We start from the raw sequence: 18,752 nt of genomic DNA, 5'->3' as shown, positions 1-18,752 counted from the left end.
TTGATCTTAATATATCTATGTCTATTAAATCAAACAACCCTTCTCTTAGCTCATTTCCTTCTAAACTGAGGGCACACTTTTTGTTTTCCATTTCCTGCGTGCATTCTGTAGAAAGTTCTATAGCATCTTCCTGTGACACATTCTCTTCAATTTCATCCTGTGCTATCTGTTGCTCTGTCATATGGGAACTCACTGGCCTATCACTCCTCAACATTGACTGCAGCAGAGTTTCCACAGTTTCTCCTTCCTTCCCTTGCTGTCTAGCTTCAAGTGAACATTTATACTGGTTTCTTGTGGAAGACTCCAAAATATCCTCATATGGCACCTGACCAATTGCTTCCTGTTCCACTGGTTTCCCCTTAATTTGGATATTCATTGCTCTATCCTGTTGTGGCTCTTTGTCTTCTTACTTTTTCCATGTCTGGATTCCTTTGCCTGTAATGTAGAGATATGCATGCAAATGTAGTCTCTCAAAGTGTAACACTTTTTAGGTAAAATGTGAAATTATACACTCAGATTACTTGCCAGCAGAAGACCCGGCATCCTCCTGACCTGCCCAAGTGTTGAATCTCACACCCTGCAGGTGCCCATTCAGTGCAAACTTCCTTTCCTTTCCACCCGGTCTCTCTCGTCAGTTGTTACTTTTTTACAGCATGGATGAAGGTTACTCCTTTGATCTACAGAGCTTGCCTTCTTCTTAAACACATTACCCCACTCCTACTTTTTCATGTTAACTCTCTAATTTTACACTGTCATCTTATGACTTTGTGGATCCATGTCAGCTTCTCCCTTCACCTTCTACCATCTCCTATGACTTCTGCTCCATCCTTTCCACCATCAGTGCTGCTTTCTTCTGGCATCTTTTCTCCAGTTTCAAATAATTTCTCTGTATAGGTTTCAGAACTGTACACCTGAATCTACATGTTGCTTTACCAGTGCTCCACTAAGCCGTAGCGCTATCTCCCTTTCACATTAACATATCCCTTTTGAAGTGAGTCTCTAACCTACTGATCTTGGCTTTCTGTTCATTTGTTCTGTCCCTAGAGGTCCCCCATCATGACAATAAATATGTCTTTTCTATGTGAATCTGCTCAAAACAACATGCATTAGAAAATGACTGTCAGGTAAAACTGCCTAAAACTCACAACCTCAGTACAGAAATCCCTGTAAAAACCCACACTAGACTGTACAGTAACTAAGCCACCAAGATACGAAACACATAAAATGTGTTTTTTCTGCAGAGGGTAAGGTCTCCAACTCCCAAATAGGGACTTTTCCATTTTAATCCTCTTTAATTTATTATTCTCCTAACAAGGTTAGTGCACTTCAGAGAACAAGCAACCACTAAAGCATAAACAAAACCCTGTTCTGCTATTTCTCCTTGATGCTGCAAGCTTGGAGGCCTTACAAATCAATGCACATTAAACAAAAACATATACTTCTACATTGGGCAGGCAGTAGCAAATACCACCTCAAGTAATTGTGATATGATTAATCAACAGTACAGCTGGAGTCCCTGCAGCCAGTAAGCCATCATGCCATTTATGATGTTACTATCTAACGGCAGTACTCTACACTTTTCTGTGTTGAAGTTTTGCTGCCACCTTTCTACTTAAGCCTCTGACTTCATTAATTCACTCACTAAACCAATCTCATACTGTAGTCTTGATTCTGGAACCATCAATAAAGAAATCAAAGCTGTTCTCAATGCACAGTGCTACATCAAACACAAATATATGAAACAGCACTGGTTCCTGTTTTGTACCACTGCTAACCCTATTACTTCACTGAACATTTTGTAATAGTATTCCTTATCCTTATTCCACTCAGTATTTCTACCAGCTACTTAAAAACTGCACATTCAAACACCTCACGGAAATCCCATCACATAATGTCCACTGGTTTCACCCTGTCTACCTTATCACTGTATCACATTTGTCTGGCATGATCATCTTACAATGATTCCAGGTCAACTGCTGTTCTCAAGGTAACTCACTAGTTTTTACACGAGAACCTGTTCTATGAATGTCAACAAAAGAGGCCATGGTTGCAAGTCTGCATTTTGGGATTTCCCCCCTCTTCTACATAATATAACTACTGTGGCACATATAGTCATAGGGAGATCTTAACTTTTATTAGTGTGCTGTTGAAAATACTTGAGAGTACCTCTGTTAGCTCCCTTATAAGCCATCTAAACAAACTGTGTGACATACCCATTTAGTCCCTGGGCTTTATCACCAACAAGTGCTGGAGTACTTCCTACACCCTTTTCTATTCATTTCTTCTCTTTTCTGTCTTTCCCTCTGCTTGCCCATCTTTCCTTCCATTTCCCAAATTCTTCCCTCTCTCATTCCGATGAATAATAACAAAAATGTTAAGAATCAAACTGTTCTCGCTCCACTTTCACAATCATGTACTTCCTTGTCATCTTTTTATTTAAATTATACCATTTTCTGACCTCTTTATTTCACCACTTTGCACCTAAAAAGTCTGTTTCCTCCCTTCACTCCCTTTGCTGAGTCACTTCACTCTTGTTTATGCTACCTTTACCTTCCTACTTACTTTCTTTTTCATTTCCTTACGTTCTCCATTTTCTTATATGTCCTTTCTTTTCTTTGAATGCCATCAGCTCTCCTGCAAGTCACAAGTCTACTTATTCACTACGGCATTTCATGTGCCCTAACTCTCTCTCTGTCTCCATTCTTTTGTATATGCTTCTTCTGATGTTCCCCCAAAGTTCGGAGTTCTTCTACCCCTGTATTACATTACAGTCTCCAATGTTCTGCATTTCTGTAGCCTCCGTTTTACAATAATCCCCAGTGTAATTCCACACCCCAGTTTTAGCCTATAACCTCACCTCCTTTAAAATTAATAGTGTACACAAAGTGACATGGGTAATGTTTGCCAAAAGATGCTCTAATCTCAACTCCCCTTACTACTACTGCCTCATAAAACATCTTTCTTGTTACTACCTATACATGCTTTAAAGCTCTTCTTTAACTACCATTATCAATTTCTCACTCTTAATTATCAGTTTCATACTCTTTCCTGCTACCAGTGCTGCAAACATCATCTACATCCATTTCCGTAGCCACAAGATCCATAAACATACTTTTCTTTGCATCCTCATTCACTCATCTTTTTCTACAAGCTTTTCGCACTGCATGACTGTTCAGTCGTTATCTTGGTCCCCACAGTCACTATTTTCCTTTATTGCCTTTTTTCATCTATGCCTGTGTTATTGTCTTAAATACCAAATCACTCTCTCTCTCATTCTTCTAATGTTCCTTCACCGTTCTTTTCACCTCAATTTTAAGAAAATATGTATTACTAAGATACATAGCATAAATATAAAATATGATCACTGTAGAATGTTTCCATGTACATGTATGACTGAAATATCCTTTCCTGTTCCCCCTCTCTTCAGTTTGGCTGTTTTTACTTTGAAGATACTGCCCTAGTAAGTATACACCAATGACAGCACACTTCATGCCATCAGTAATTGTTGCAGTAGGAGAACAACTCTAGTACCCACTAAAATCTGTCCCCATTCACTAACAGAGAACATTCCAGCATTTCAAAAGTGAACCTACACTACAAATGGTGTCACGTCTTACTACAGATCTATACTTTATCAGCTCAAAAGAAACAACAACAGCAGTTGCTGGGTGGAAAGGCAATCCAGACATAGGGGGAAAAGACAATGGTTAGGAAGATCCACTGTGGAAGACCCTTCACAGAAAAAAAATGACACAGTCAGTGCATCGATTATATTGGATACTGGGGCCTCCTTTTTAAGTGTACTACTGGGAGGAATGGCAAGCAATGTTATCCCCCTCCTCCCACAACTGGGAAGCAAAACAGGCAAAGACTCAGAAAAACAAGTTCTAAAATGCTACAGTATCAAAGGAGGCCAACTCCTGGAGCCAAGTCTAAGCAATAATGCATGCTGAAGGTGTGAAATCATAGCCACGTAACCACAGCACAAACATACACAAAGCATACATGTTACAGAAAGTACTGAAAACAGCTACTCACCTGGAACAGTGCCCATGGAAATCAGCATTTTTTCCAATGGTGACTCAACACAAAACTGCAAAAAGATGACGCACTTAACAATCCATTTGGATCTGCTTATCAACTATCAGTCACCCTCCCCCAACCCCTGGAGTAAAGGACAACTGTTCTTCCTTCTGGAATTTATGGACACCCTTCAGGTACAGAATGAACTAGCAATGTATGCCTAAGACATCAAGATGTATTTGCTTCCTGGTTTCTGCTGTTAAAAAAAAAACATGGGAGATAAAATCATGTTTAAGGATATTTCTGATACAACTTTATGAAGGAAACATGGTTAATTCCTAAGATGTACTGAGTCACTGCAGGAGATCAAATATGCCTCCCTACAAATACAGGATTAAAGCTCCAAGATCTGTAAGCAAAAGTGATAACCATCTAGAACTGTTTCCCCCAAAAGCTGAAATTCAAATTGATGAAACTAGCAGGCTCAACTAATTAAGGTGTAATGCTTTTTAAAATTTAACTCTCAAAGAAGGGGAATAGGGTTTGAAAAGAGGAGAAAAATGTGCAATATCATTAACGAAATGCTTGACAATCCTGTGATGGGTCACAATCCAGTTCTCCATAAGGTGGTGGTGGACAGAAACAGTCTATAGAAGCAAGTACATGAGACAGCTCAAAACGGGTATCACAAAGTTAAACACAGAGAAGTTGTTCTGGATGTCATGTCCTCAACACAGGTGGCTGTCCCATTGTCTGGGTGCTTACAGTGGGCACGGTCACTGCATGCATGACACTACTGTGCACTTGAACATAAAGCTTCAACTTTATACACTGTTGTACAACTGTGAAGTTAGTACATGCAAGGTGGGTGGGGGTGCAAGGGGCTTGCCAACCAGCAAAAGTTTACTTAAGTGAAAATTAGACAACTGCTTTCTCAATCTGTTGAGATCAAGCAGTGTTTTTGATCAATGCAAACTGATCAAACATAAGAAACTTGTCAGAAACACCTGATTACATGCAGAAACAAGGGATACTACATCATCTAGATGTATAACTGATACAATTTTGCAGATGTCTTGATAACTTGGAGGCTTCTAAGTGGTTTCAACAACTTTTGACACCCTGCCTAGGAGGTACAAGATCATCAAGGGAGCTAAACAAGGGGCTACCCCTCGAAGTGGCAGCTAATGCCACACCACCTGACTGAGTTCTTTGGCTTGTATCAGGAAGGTTTCCTGAGCCATTATTGCTCCAACAGCTTGATACCATAACCTTTAAGGTCACCAGGGTACAACAAGGATAAAATCATTAGTCTGTATTTAATGCTTGATTCCACCATTCCTTTAGGAATTTTGTTTTCTTTCTATTCATGAAATGTTACTTTTATTGGGAGCCATTTATAACTGCAGCTTGCAGCAGAACTGCCTTAGTGCCAAAGAGGAGAAAGGCAAATAGGTAGGATTTTCAAATGAAGTTATAACAGCACACAGTAGAGTCTGCAATTACTGTAAATACATCTGCAAATGAAAGGAAACAGGTGTACGGCAGAGCTCAGAAAACTCTTGCAACTGAACTCAAGACTGCTACTGAAGCAAAGCAGACTGGCATCTACTGGTTAAGCAACTTGCTGTTTGTGCCACTCAATACAAAGTGTTTATTTTCTAGTAAGCTTCACAGTACTTCTATGCACTTATAGGTTCACTGATGCAGACGAGGCTAGCAACCACCAGGGCCTTTAAAAGCTTAGCTGTGTAACCCAATTGTGCCATCATGTACCTTGGGTGTCTTTCAGGAAGGGTACACTAGTTTTGTGTCAGCTTGTTGGGGGAGTATGTTCTTCTTCTTCTTCTTTTGGCTGTTCCCGTTAGGGGTCGCCACAGCAGATCATCTGTTTCCATTTCTTCCTGTCCTCTGCATCTTGCTCTGTCACACCAACCACCTGCATGTCCTCTCTCACCACATCCATAAACCTTATCTTAGGCCTTCCTCTTTTCCTGTTACCTGGTAGCTTCATCCTTAGCATCTTTTTCCCAATATACTCAGCATCCCTCCTCAGCACATGTCCAAACCAACGTAATCGTGCCTCTCTGGCTTTGTCTCCAAACCTTCCAACCTGGGCTGACCCTCTAATATACTTATTCCTAATCCTGTCCGCCCTCGTCACACCCAGTGCAAATCTTAACATCTTTAATGCTGCCACATCCAGCTCAATCTCCTGCCTTTTTGTCAGTGCCACTGTCTCCAACCCATATAACATAGCTGGTCTCACTACCCTCTTGTAGACCTTCCCTTTCAGTCTTACAGGTACTCGTCTGTCACAAATCACTCCTGACACTCTTCTCCACCCACTCCATCCTGCCTGTACTCTCTTCTTCACCTCTCTTCCACACTCACCGTTACTCTGAACTACTGACCCCAAGTATTTAAACTCATCCACCTTTGCCACCTCTACTCCTTGCATCCTCACCATTCCTCTAGCCTCCCTCTCATTCACAGACATATATTCTGTCTTAGTCCTGCTGACCTTCATTCCTCTTCTCTCTAGAGCATATCTCTATCTCTCCAGGGTCTCCTCCACCTGTTCCCTACTCTCACTACAGATCACAATATCATCTGCAAACATCACAGTCCATGGGGACTCCTGTCTGATCTCGTCTGTCAACCTGTCCATCACCAGTGCAAATAAGAAAGGGCTCAGAGCTGATCCTTGATGTAACCCCACCTCCACCTTAAACGCATCCGTCACTCCCATCACAGACCTCACCGCTGGGGGAGAATGTTAGTTAGGTAATATTTTACTTACTAAATTTAAAGAAAGTATGGAGAGGCAGCTTAGTTCAATAACATTTGAATAGTAATCAGACGATAAATACAGCTTTTATATTTTTTTCAGGGAACTATGACAGTCTACACAAAATTCATAATGAAGACCACATGATTACATCAATCATTTATTTTTATTTTATTTATTTATTATTTTACATTTGTTGACCGGGCTAGTCTAGCTGGAGATATTTCCATTTTCAGTAGAGGCCCGGGGAGAAAAGCTCCACATACTTAATAATAATATAGAAAAAAACAAAGCAATAAGAGGCAATGCCACATACATTAGGGAGGAATTAACGTAACATTGTACAGTAAACCATCGGGATAAAAATGAGGAAGATAACATTTACATAACATTTGTTGGCAGAGTAGTAATGTACAGGAAGAGAGAGAAGTGAGATTACAGGCTGATAGTAGAATATTAGTCAGGGTTACAGCAAGGGCATAACCATTGAAGTTTTAGGTGATTTTTGAGATTAAGTTTGAAGAGGGGAAAGGAGGAAATAGAGGTTAGGTTGGGTGGCAGCATGTTCCATTGCTTACCTGTGGTGGTGGAGAACAAGGAGTCACCAGCCAAGTTGTTAGATTTGGGTATATAAGCTAGGAGTTTATTAGAGGAGCGTAGGGAATGAAGATTATTATAGGGTGTTATAAGATTGTTTAGTGTAGGTGTGTTGTTAGGTAGGTAGAAGATTTTGTGAGCAGTTGTTAGTTGAGAGAGTAGCAGAGCATTTTGCAGTTCAAGCCAGTCTAGCTGATGTAGGTTAATGCAGTGATGGGTTCTATAGGGCTTACCAGTTACAAACCTTGCAATACTGTTGTAGGCTTTGGTAAGTTTGTTGAGATTCTTTTGCTTTAAATTGGTGTAAATGGGAGAAGCATAGAGGAGGGTAGAGAGTAAATGAGAGTGGGCAACGGTAGTTCTTGCTTTTGGGGTGAGGAAGGGTCTTATCCTATACAAGGAGCCTAATTTTCTGTTAACGGACTTAATGGTGTTATTAATATGATTGTCAAAAGTGAGTTTATTGTCTATTGTAACTCCTAACAACTTACAGGTCAGTTCAGGTGATATAAGGGTTCCATTACTAGCTAGGATGGAGAAGTGTATGGGAGGGGTCTTGTTGTTAGGAGTAATCAGAAGTAATTTGGTTTTTTTGGCATTCAAGAGTAAGCACCGGTTTTGGAACCATGTTTCTACTATGGAGAAGACAGTTTGGCTTAGAGATTTCAGCTCAGGGAGAGATTTTGCAGAACAGATGATAGTAGAATCATCAGCATACTGTATGCAGGTGGATTGAGGAATAGCTACATGAAGATCATTTATGAACAGAGAGCATACTGCCTATTTCAGATCATGCTCATGTTTTTGCACGTGGAGGTCATGAAAATTATCAGGTATACTCAATTTGTTATCTAACACAGGGAAGAAGTACACTGCTGCTTAATAAACAAAATGATGCACATCAAGACAACTTACCAGTAATGTGTCTGCTCCTCCAACAATACTCAATCCAAGGCCAGTGCGCCCCTTAGCAATTTCAATAACAGTTTCACAGCCTGGGATGATGGGACAAGTAGCTGGGTCAGAAGCTAAAGTAGCTGGAGTTGAAGATCTGCTTGGAGCTAAAAACAAAGAATCAGATAAAGCTTTAGAAATAAACTGGTACACAGTGCTAAGAAAGTAAGCAGCAACTCACTGGGAATACAAATGTATTAACTAGACAAGACAAGAAAAACATGCTAATCCTAGTAATGCTTAAAAGAAATATGCCATGAGTAAACCATGACATCAATACTAGAGAGACTGAACATCTAGCAAAAAGTAAATTCAGGCCTGCACTAGTTACACAGTTGTCACCTCACAGTAAGACGCTCTCCGGTTCGATTCTCAGCTACAGCATCTTCTGTGTGGAGACATGCGTGAATGGGCAGACCTTCGTTGAAGGTTGTGCGTCAGGCCTGGCAAGCCGGAACGTAAAAATTAATTGCCAATCATTAGCGGACCAGAGTTCCGCTGTGGCGACCCTTAACCAGGAAAAGCCAAAAGACACACACACACTAGTTATACAGATAGATGTGGTCCTGAATATGACCCAGGCAGATATGGAAACGAGTAGCAACTTGGAAGCCTGACAGTACAGATACAATGGATGTGCCTATACTGGAGGGAGGGTAGGATCTGCTTTCAGTCAAGGATGTGTCAAGCTGGAGATGGAGTGAGGGCACACATGTAACACACATACTAGTGAAGAGCATGAGTGACATGACAAGGAAAGGATGTTTGTGCCATTCTTCTTGCTCTACTCAGTTAGGATTTCCTTTCCTATAAATATCCCTAGGCCATGTAATTGATGCCTACTCTTCGACTCGTGCTTCTCATTAATGAAATGGTAAGGGTCTACAGACAATGAGGTTATTCACCCCGTGGAATGGGAGGGTCCATCCACAGGGTCAAGTAGGATTTATCAGATCACTCCTTCCTTGAATAAGGGAAGACAATGAGTGGAATACAGAGGGGTGAGGAATGACTTAGGAAAGTGTAAACGAAGCAAAAAAAAAAAAAAAGGCTAGCAATTATTAAAATCAATCCAAATTTGCAAATTTAGGAAGAAAACAATAAATAAATGGCAAAACACCGCAAGAAGGATTGTGACTGGCAGCTCATATTCAACCATGTTCTGGACCCAGTCTTAAAAATTATTCAATTAGGCATCCAGGATGCAGCGTATCATAATTTCCATTTAATAATACTTTAGATAATCTGGCAACTTGAGTACTCATCACAATAACTGAGAGGTCCCCTTAAATGGGTAACAGTTGCTTCATGATAGCCTTGCTGTTGTGTTCCTGTAACAGACTAAGACAGCTTACCCAGCCCCAAGCTCCCCAGTTCTGACCACACAGATCATGGTTGAGACACATCTCCAAAATAAAAGAGACAAAATTTAGTGCTATAAATCCATGATCCCTGACAGGGTGCATATTGTCTGAAAACACAAGGAAGACAACATGAGAGTACCTACTACAGATGGCCCTACTGAACATCAACTAAGATGGTGAATAGAGGGCACAACAGGGAAAAGGTATGAGGAAGGTTTCATAAAATGGAGAGGAAAAATAATAGGCTTTATTACAATAGAAGAAGTAGTAGTTACAATACAGGTGATAAAAGGAATGTTCAGGATTGTTTGTATTTTGTTCCAAAATATACTTTATTTTCATACAAGTTAGTGAGTATGGTAAAATATTTTGGGGGTTTTGTAAAAAAGGATGTGGACTTTTTAAATAATATAAAATTGAGATTCTCCTTGAAAAGAGGGAGAAGTATCAAGGATTTTTGGGTGCATGGGAAATTCAGGATGCCCCAGATAGGAAGATGTGACGAAGTAGTATTAAAGGGCACTTATCCATGTGGAAATTGTACAGTATGCCAATACGTAGCTAGAAGCTTCCCTGACATTAATGGAAAAAAATTTCAGGAACAGGGAGTTTTCAACTTTGATAGTGTTGGGATAATATATGGATAATACATGGGCTTAAGTGTTGTGGAAACTTTTACAGAGGAGAAAGTAAAAGAAGCTTTTCTACAAGGCTTAAGGAACATGTTAGAGACATCAAAAAGAATAAACAACTTAGCTTGTAGCAGCACATTTTCATTCATAGTTTTCATAATGGGGATCCAGCAGGGTTGCAAGCAACAGTTTTGGAACAAGTCAACAATGTTTATACATTTTCAGAAGATATCAAATACAGACTGAGAAGAAAGGAATCTATATTTATTTAAAAATGTAATGTACTTATTCCATGGTGTTTAAATAAAGAATGTAGCTAGAAATATTTTTTGTGAAATAACTTTAAATATTTTAATTGTTTTACTGTTTAATTGGTTAATTAGGGAGAACTTTTGTATTTAAGGAATTTTGGGAAAGGAGAAAGATACACTCTGTAAAGGCTTGTAACAGCAGAGGTGCTAGAGAATTTATTCCTTTTTTTATTTTAATAAAGTGTCCAAGGTTGCAGAGAGTTTCAGATTCACTTGGCCTTTCTAGTGTGTGTGGTTTGCACTGATATTTTATCTGCAGTGGTTTGATTAATTTAGAAATGGCCAGCAAGTCGTTTTCGGTTTTGCCGCATTTGTTCTGTGAAATGGCAATGGATTCCTCACAGAGAACTACTGAAAACTTCTCGGTCCAGTCAGGGGATGGAGCTGGTATGGTGGCAACAACAAGCAATCAAGAAAATGTATTAACAGGATGTAGTGAAGCAGTTCCAGGTATTCTGCACAAATGGGAGGAGGGCAGACAAAAACGACATTCCAACTCGTTTTCACCCACTGACAAGAACTCAGAATTATCTGTTCTTCCAGAGATTCAAGTACTGCTTGATCATGCTGAGAAATTAATTTTTAAAGAGACTTCAATGTTCTTGAACTTGCAAAGTCTCTAGAGGTACCAATAGCTTAATATTACACCCGTGGGGGTTATGAACACCACCACCCTAAGATTTAAATTCAGAGGAGGATAAAATGTTTTATGAATGATGGATAGTGGCAGCATACAAGTGCAGTGTGGAATGGACAAATATCCTAGTTGAAAAGGATATAATAAAAAGACAGAAACTGAAGGAGGAAACAAAAAAGGTGTGTAGCAATATTCTGAATAAAACCAACAGTGACATTTTGGAGCAGTTTTTACTGGGTGTTAATGAGAAACTTGTATCCTATGAGAAGGAACTGCTGGAGAGGAAAAAAACTAAACTGACTCGAGACTTACGAGATTATGAACACAAGTAAGCATTGATTTTGTCCACCAATCAAAGGATGAAATGTCATCAAGTCAGATTTGAAGAGAAACAGAAAGCAACTAGATCCCAACAGCATTCCTAAACTTTGGCAGACAGCGGATCGTCATCCACTGAGGGAGAAAATAAGTAATATGGTGGATTTCCACGTTTGCCCAGGGTCGGTAATGAGGACTACATGAATAAAACATTTTGTGATAAACGCGGATATCAAGAAGGCAGCTGTAAAAGAGTCTGGAATGAACATGACTATCAAAGTCATTTGGGTGCATGGGAAATTCAGGATGCCCCAGATGGAAGATGTGATGAAGTAGTATTAAAGGGCAATTATCCCTGTGGAAGGTGTACAGGATGCCAATACGTAGCTCGAAACTTCCTTGACATCAGTGGTAAAAAAATGAGGAACAGGGAGTTTTCAACTGTGATAGTATAAGGATAATATATAGGCTTTAGTTTCCTTGGGGAACATTTTACACAGGAGAAAGTAAAAGAAGCTTTTTCACAAGACTTAAGGAACATGTTAGAGACATCAAAAAGAATAAACAACTTCGCCCTGTGGCAGCACATTTTCATAGTTATCATAATGGGGATTCAGCAGGGGTGCAAGTAACAGTTTTGGAACAAGTTAACAATGACTATACAATTTTAGAAGATATCAAATACAGATTGAGAAGAAAGGAATCTATATTTACTTTAAAATTTAATACATTTTTTCAAGAGGTTTAAATAAAGAATGTAACTGGAAATGTTTTTTGTGAAATGACTTTAAATATTTTAATTGTTTTATTGGTTAATTGGGAAGAACTTCTGTATTGAAGGAATTTTGGGGAAGGAGAAAGATATACTCTGTATAGGCTTGTAACAGTTGAGGAGCTAGAGAATTTATTCCTGTTTTCTTTGTTTTTAATAAAGTGTCCGAGTTTGCAAAGAGTTTCAGACTCACTTGGCCTTTCTAGTGTGTGTGTGGTTTGCATTAAGATGGCGAATACTTGGAGGAAGGTCTGCCCAGCAGCATAATCTCACTACTCCTGAGTGACAAATATCTTCAAAGTAAATAAAAGTCTCACACAGACGAAAACGCTGTAAAAAGGCATCACAGGTAAAAAAATTCTTCTAGCGCAACTAGAAAAGTTCAAAGAAGCATTCTCAGAAGAGAAATTTGTTTTACTTAAAAAAAAAAAAAAACTCTCTGGCAGTATAACAGGCATAAGCATGCCAAGGTTATGCTCTAAAATACCATAAAAATGTCAGATGCTGAAGTACAGATGATGACTACTGCTCAAAAGCTAACAAAACCTAAACAAGCTTTGACTGAAAAAAAGCATATTTACAAGCCTGTTTAAGGGAAGCCGGGAAAAAAGACACAATCTTGAGAATAAACCCAGAAGGTTAAATGTATGAATCCTATGAGTACCTTAACATACTCTTCACAACGACCTGAGCAAAATATTTGAAAAACTAACATAAGTGATGCATTTACTAAGTTACATGGAACCAAATACTAAAAGGGGACACAAAGTTTTACCAGATGAAAAATGTACAGCAAATAATCTAAGGCATGTCAGAACGGCTATACACTCAGCAAAAAATAGAGATTAGCTGATCAGTGACATCAAACAGCACCTTGTAGTCCTTATGGTTGTTGTGTCTTTCGGCTTTTCCCGGTTAAGGGTCGCCATAGTGGAACTCCAGTCCGCTAATGATTGGCAGTAGATTTTTACTTGCTGAGTTGCCAGCCCTGACGCACAACTTTCAATGAAGGTACACCCATTCACGCACGTCTCCACACAGAAGATGCTCTAGATGAGAATCGAACAGGACAACGTCTTATTGTGAGGCGACAACGCTACCCCAGTACCTACCTTGTAGTCCTTATGGTAAATATGGCTAATTTTCAAGGGACTCGTCCAAACAAAACATACACACAGTCAGATATAAACTCCAATTTCAACAAACAAGTTATGAAGCCAACCGCCAGGGCTGTCCTCTTTCCCTTTTCTTATCAGATTTGCCATTTGCCATTGACAAAGAAAATAAGAGACTCACAAATTCAAAGTTATACCTGGCATGGTAATCAAGAAAGGTTAAGTTTATTTGCAGATGATATGTTGTACTTGATAAATCTAGAAAAGCATAGTTCAGTGTTCCAAGACTTTTTCTTCTGCTGTGAAACACTTCGTCTTTTGGGGATATAAAATTCATGAAGATAAAACAAATGCTATAGAGAAAACTATGTATCCACAAAAAATGTTATATTCATTGGGATATGATAAGAATTATTTAGGTGTATAGATTAAAAAAAATCTGTTATGTCAGCTATGGTTAAATGGGAAGAGAATAAAGGCAATAAAAAAATAAGTAACTGGAAACTCTTGATTATGGATAGCGATAATAAGATGCAAGCACTGAAAATATTTTTAGCCTCTTTCGTTTTATATACAGGTCAGGCATATTTTTATCAACTGTAAAATAAGATGATGACCATCAATAAAGAGTTGAAAGAATTTATTTGGAAGGAGAAGAGGGCATGAGTTAAGTGGGATTAAGCTGATCTTCCTACATAGCAAGGTGATTTAGGATTACCCAATTTAAATGGATACTTTTTGAGTTACACAGACGGATATAAATCAAAGTAGAAAGGGATAATGATGAAACAAGGGAATAGTTGAAGAAAGATGGAATAGGATTTTGGATGCAGATCGTTATGGAGAATAAGAACAACCATACAAAATATCATTTTCTTAAAGATGCAAAAAATATTCTAACTAAGCCAACAAAGGAATGGAGAAAGCAGACTTTGGTAACAGGGATTACTGTAAGTAGGGCAATAGATAACATGCAACAGAGTGGATTGATTCTGAGCAGAAGTTAGCACTGCAGTTTAGAGACTGCCCTCCTTACTACGGATTAATATCGGAGTACAGGAAAAGGCAAAGGGACAGGGAATGCTAAGTGAAAGACCAGCTTTGGTAGAGCTTTTAGTCAAGTCTAGAAATGACACTGCTACTGAAATATGAATAATTAGTAGGGCATATAAAATACTGCATGATAGCCATAAGAATCAATCAGAGGAGGTGAGAAAAGATTGAGAAGACAGTCCAGAAAGGCAATTTACACAGGAACAAGGGAAAGACATGGACTGCTTCCAAGTATGAAACAAAGTCCAGAAGGATTATGACTTGCTTGGAACTGTTTGCATAGATTCTTTATACCCCAAGCAGACTTCAGAGAACTTCTCCTGAGGTGTACAGCAAATGCTGGAGATGTGATGTAAAACAGAGGCGTTACTGGGAATGTAATGAGTTGGCAGATTTTAAAATTCCCTACAGAGTACTCTGTGAGACATGTTGGGGGAGGAAATGGGTGTAACTAAGAAAATGATTCTTTTTAGCTATGACATGGGATCTGAATTGCCTAGTCATAGTAAAGTCTTACTAACGTTTAATGTTATTTTCTGCCAAAAAAAGGAATGGCTAGAAAATAGAAATCAAAATCTAAATTAACTGCAACTGAAACTCTGAATATTGTAAAGGAGATTAAAAAAACAGAAGGGGATCTTTAGAAAAGAAAAGGAGCAAATTACATAAAATAAATAGAAATGTTATCAACAATACAACCAGAAAAATGTTTAATAGGAAGAATGAGTTTTAAGGGAAGGCAGAAATTGAGCCATTTATGTAATGTCAATAATGACCAATCGTTAAAAAGAAGGAAAAAACATTCATGCAATGTACAATGTGTGAATATGAAATGTTAATATGGTTTTGCTTTCTATTAATGTATGTGTACATAATCCTAAGTGAAAACTTAATAAAGGTGTTTAAAAATAAACATGCTAAAAAACCAAACCTTCTAGAAAAGAAAATACCACAGAAAAGAAGGAAAATGTAAAGGCCTTAATAAACTTATATCAGGGAGCACAAATGAGTAAGTAATTTCCCTGGTGTCTCCTTCCCAGTTAACTTGGACAACAAACTTGTGGCACTTGCATGCAAAATCTCCAAAGCCCCTGAGACCAACATCTCTTAATTTAAAAACTTCCAATGGGCAAACCTTGTACAATTTCATGACAAGATCTCAAAAGTCACTTATGATAGCATCAGCATTGATGCTCACACTCCAGTCAAACTCAAAAAGTAGTTACATGCCCATTTAGACAAATGTATAGAATCAGAAGTCCTAACCAATGCAAAATACAGTGGGAAATTTAAAAACAAGCACCATGCTGGTCCACCAACACAAATAAACTTTAGAACAAATTGAAAATGAATACACTTCAATTATATGGCAGATCCAAATCTCCTCATAACAAGGGTAGTATAAAAGTATCACCTGGGAACTGAAAAATACTAGTACAACTATTAAAGCAAACCACAAACTTAGACTAGCTTCTGAAGTTAACGATAACTGCAAGTCCTTTAGCTACATTAGGAAACTAAGGAAAAACACCCAATAACACCCAGAACATATCCTAAACAAGGCAACCACTCCACCCCAATAGGCACTGCCAATATACTGTCAAACAAGTTTAGTGTAACATCACTGCTGGAACATCTAGCCTAACTCCACATAACTCAGAATCCCTTCATTAAACCCCATACTATCACCAAGGAACATGTTCTGAAGGTGCTCCCTAACACTAAAACTACTCCCTCCACAGGATCTAACAACATACCTGGATGTATAACAAACAGTGCCAAAATTCTTCTTAGCTACAAGATTTGTTCCTGAATTGTGGTGCACCACGGTACTGATGTGCCTTCACAAATGTAGCACTACCATAGACCCCAGTAATTATAGACCTATCGGCCTAATTACCCTGATCTGGAAGGTATGGAGCATATCATAACTGATGTCATCAATTATGATATAAAAAAATCTCATTAGGTCAGACCCTAAAAAAGTCTGGCTTCCTCAAAGGGTGATCTTGCCTACTTAAGCTATACCATATGCAAAATAAAAGGCATTCAGACATTAAGACAAGACAGTAAATACACAACAGATAAGTAAAGCATTTGAGTGATATTGTTACAAATCACTATACAGTATATTAGGCTGACAGTATGCTACTTTATTTCTTCAAGAGGGTCACAGAGGCTGTTGACAGTGGTCATGTTGTTGACAAAGCATATCATGGCCAAGACAAAGTACTTGACACACCATAGCTCTCAAATGTTCAGATTTTCGCAGAATGTCCAGATTTTTGCCTCTTATTATTGATGTGTTATTCAAAGACTTCTCTAGATTGTATAGCTAAATAGGTAGGGAGTTTCTAATCACACAGCAGTCAACTTGTGTATATAGAGTTGTGTAAACATGACCTTAACTACTGCTGGTTTCAATTAAGTAGTAGCCCAAAGTTAATTTTGGCAATGGAGGCTAGTATAATGGTCAAGGTGTTTATCTCACAGACAAAAGGTACAGGGTTTGATTCTCACCTTTGAAAAAAACTGGCTAGGCTTAAATGGCCCAGAAAGGCAGGTAGCCCAGTGCTTACCTATGAATTTATAAAATTTGTTGTTTTCTGGAAAATACCTGATGACTGAAGTCACTAAATCATGACATACATTTGAATTTCCCACATCATATTCTTTAGAAAATGTATACCAAAACAAAACCTATTATTTTAGCAACTTTCTAAGTTTATCAGAGCAACATTTAAAATCTGTCCCTATTACTGAGACTATGTCCCCCCATAATTTATGCCTTTGTCCAGATTTCTTGAACAAAGAGGCTGAGAGGTTTGCTTGACACCATATCAGTTGTGGGCATTGTAAGTTAGCTAAATGTTTTAAATATAGAACCTTATTTGGTAAAATGGACAGCAGACATGTTCAAAGACAGAACCCACATAGTTCTTCTGGCAGGTGTCTCATCTAGTATTAAAGTAACTAGTAGAGTCCCCAAGGGCTCTGCACTGGAACTCTTACCATTCTGCATTTACTTCCCTGAGTTCCAAAATGAGAATCAGGACCTCTGCCTAACCAAGTCTGCAGATGATGGCAAATTGTGTGTTATTGTCAAGAACCCCTCTGACACCTGCTCCCTTCAGAACAAACATACCTTAGTTAAGGGGTTCAAATTAAATGCATACAATTGCTATATCGCTTCATTTGGCAAACAACCCCCAAGCTCAACATACAGTACAGAAAATATTCTGCTACTAAATGAAAATATAGTTTGGGACCTGGGTTGACAGATGCCTCTGCTTTGAGCTTCATGTGGCAACTGTAGTCCGAACCTTCTGCTCAGCAAAACTAATAGCCAAGGGTATTTCATCCAGATCTGAAGATGTTACTGTTCCTCTTATATTCAACACCAATTAAACCTATTTCAGAGTACAATGCCTCCCTTCACAGTTTACATCACACAGCATACTAAACAGCAACTAAAGCCTTAGAGGTTTCTAATTAAGAAGACTTCAGGCTTAAAGACAATCACCACCCAGTAGGGGCTAAATCTCTAGCGCTTTACTCAAAATCTTACAAATTCTTGTGGGCGAGCTGTGCCTCACTTAGTGTGCCATTTGAGACCGTATTGTCCTTGATCTCCTTTATCTCCACAAGTCTAACAGCTTAGAAAACACTAGAGCCATGGACCTAAATCTTCACCAGCAGATAATAAGAACACAGTGTAGAGACAGATCAACTATACAGTGCCTCCCCATCTCTGGAATAAGCTATCCATGCAGGCTATGCACTGTGACACATTATCATCCTTCAAACAGAACCTGGATGGCTGGACAGTTATCTTTAGATTTACATCAGGATTAACTGACCTAGCTTTCCTTGAGAAAAGGGGTACAGCCTCTGGGTGGGCTTTAATAAGTTGTTGGACTAAATTGCATTGAAACTCCTATTAACTTCCTGAAAAGAGGTGGAGTAAAAACTTGCAAAAGACAGAATCCTTTTAGAAAAATACAGATGAGCTATCTAAAAAATATTTTCCCACTAAAAGACACTCAAAACACTTAAATGGAATACAGAAAATCAGAATCTACCATGTATAGGAAGACCGAGAATTTGTCAAGAGTAAGTAAAAGCCTGAAATTTCCAAAAGTGGCAAAAAGAAACTGCATACCAGCAGATACAGAGACAAAAGGA

At 38.7% G+C, this 18,752-nt stretch overlaps 1 protein-coding gene across 8 annotated transcripts in view; it reads right to left on the bottom strand.

Annotated features, from left to right (window-relative positions):
- The window catches only part of MPDZ (multiple PDZ domain crumbs cell polarity complex component), a 3,829,210-nt gene that overhangs the window by 498,757 nt on the left and 3,311,701 nt on the right, over positions 1-18,752 (bottom strand). For all 8 annotated transcript variants that reach the window (XM_044061234.1, XM_044061239.1, XM_044061240.1 and 5 more), the window contains one exon: positions 8,327-8,472. In XM_044061234.1, coding sequence (XP_043917169.1) covers positions 8,327-8,472 — 146 coding nt within the window. The remainder of the gene's footprint in view (positions 1-8,326; positions 8,473-18,752) is intronic.

The sequence above is a fragment of the Protopterus annectens genome, chromosome 2.part0 (assembly GCF_019279795.1).
Source record: "Protopterus annectens isolate FY-2018-M chromosome 2.part0, PAN1.0, whole genome shotgun sequence".
NCBI classification, from domain to species: Eukaryota; Metazoa; Chordata; order Ceratodontiformes; family Protopteridae; genus Protopterus; species Protopterus annectens.
Note: the sequence above shows the minus strand (reverse complement) of the source record. Positions and strands in the feature narration are given on the sequence as shown.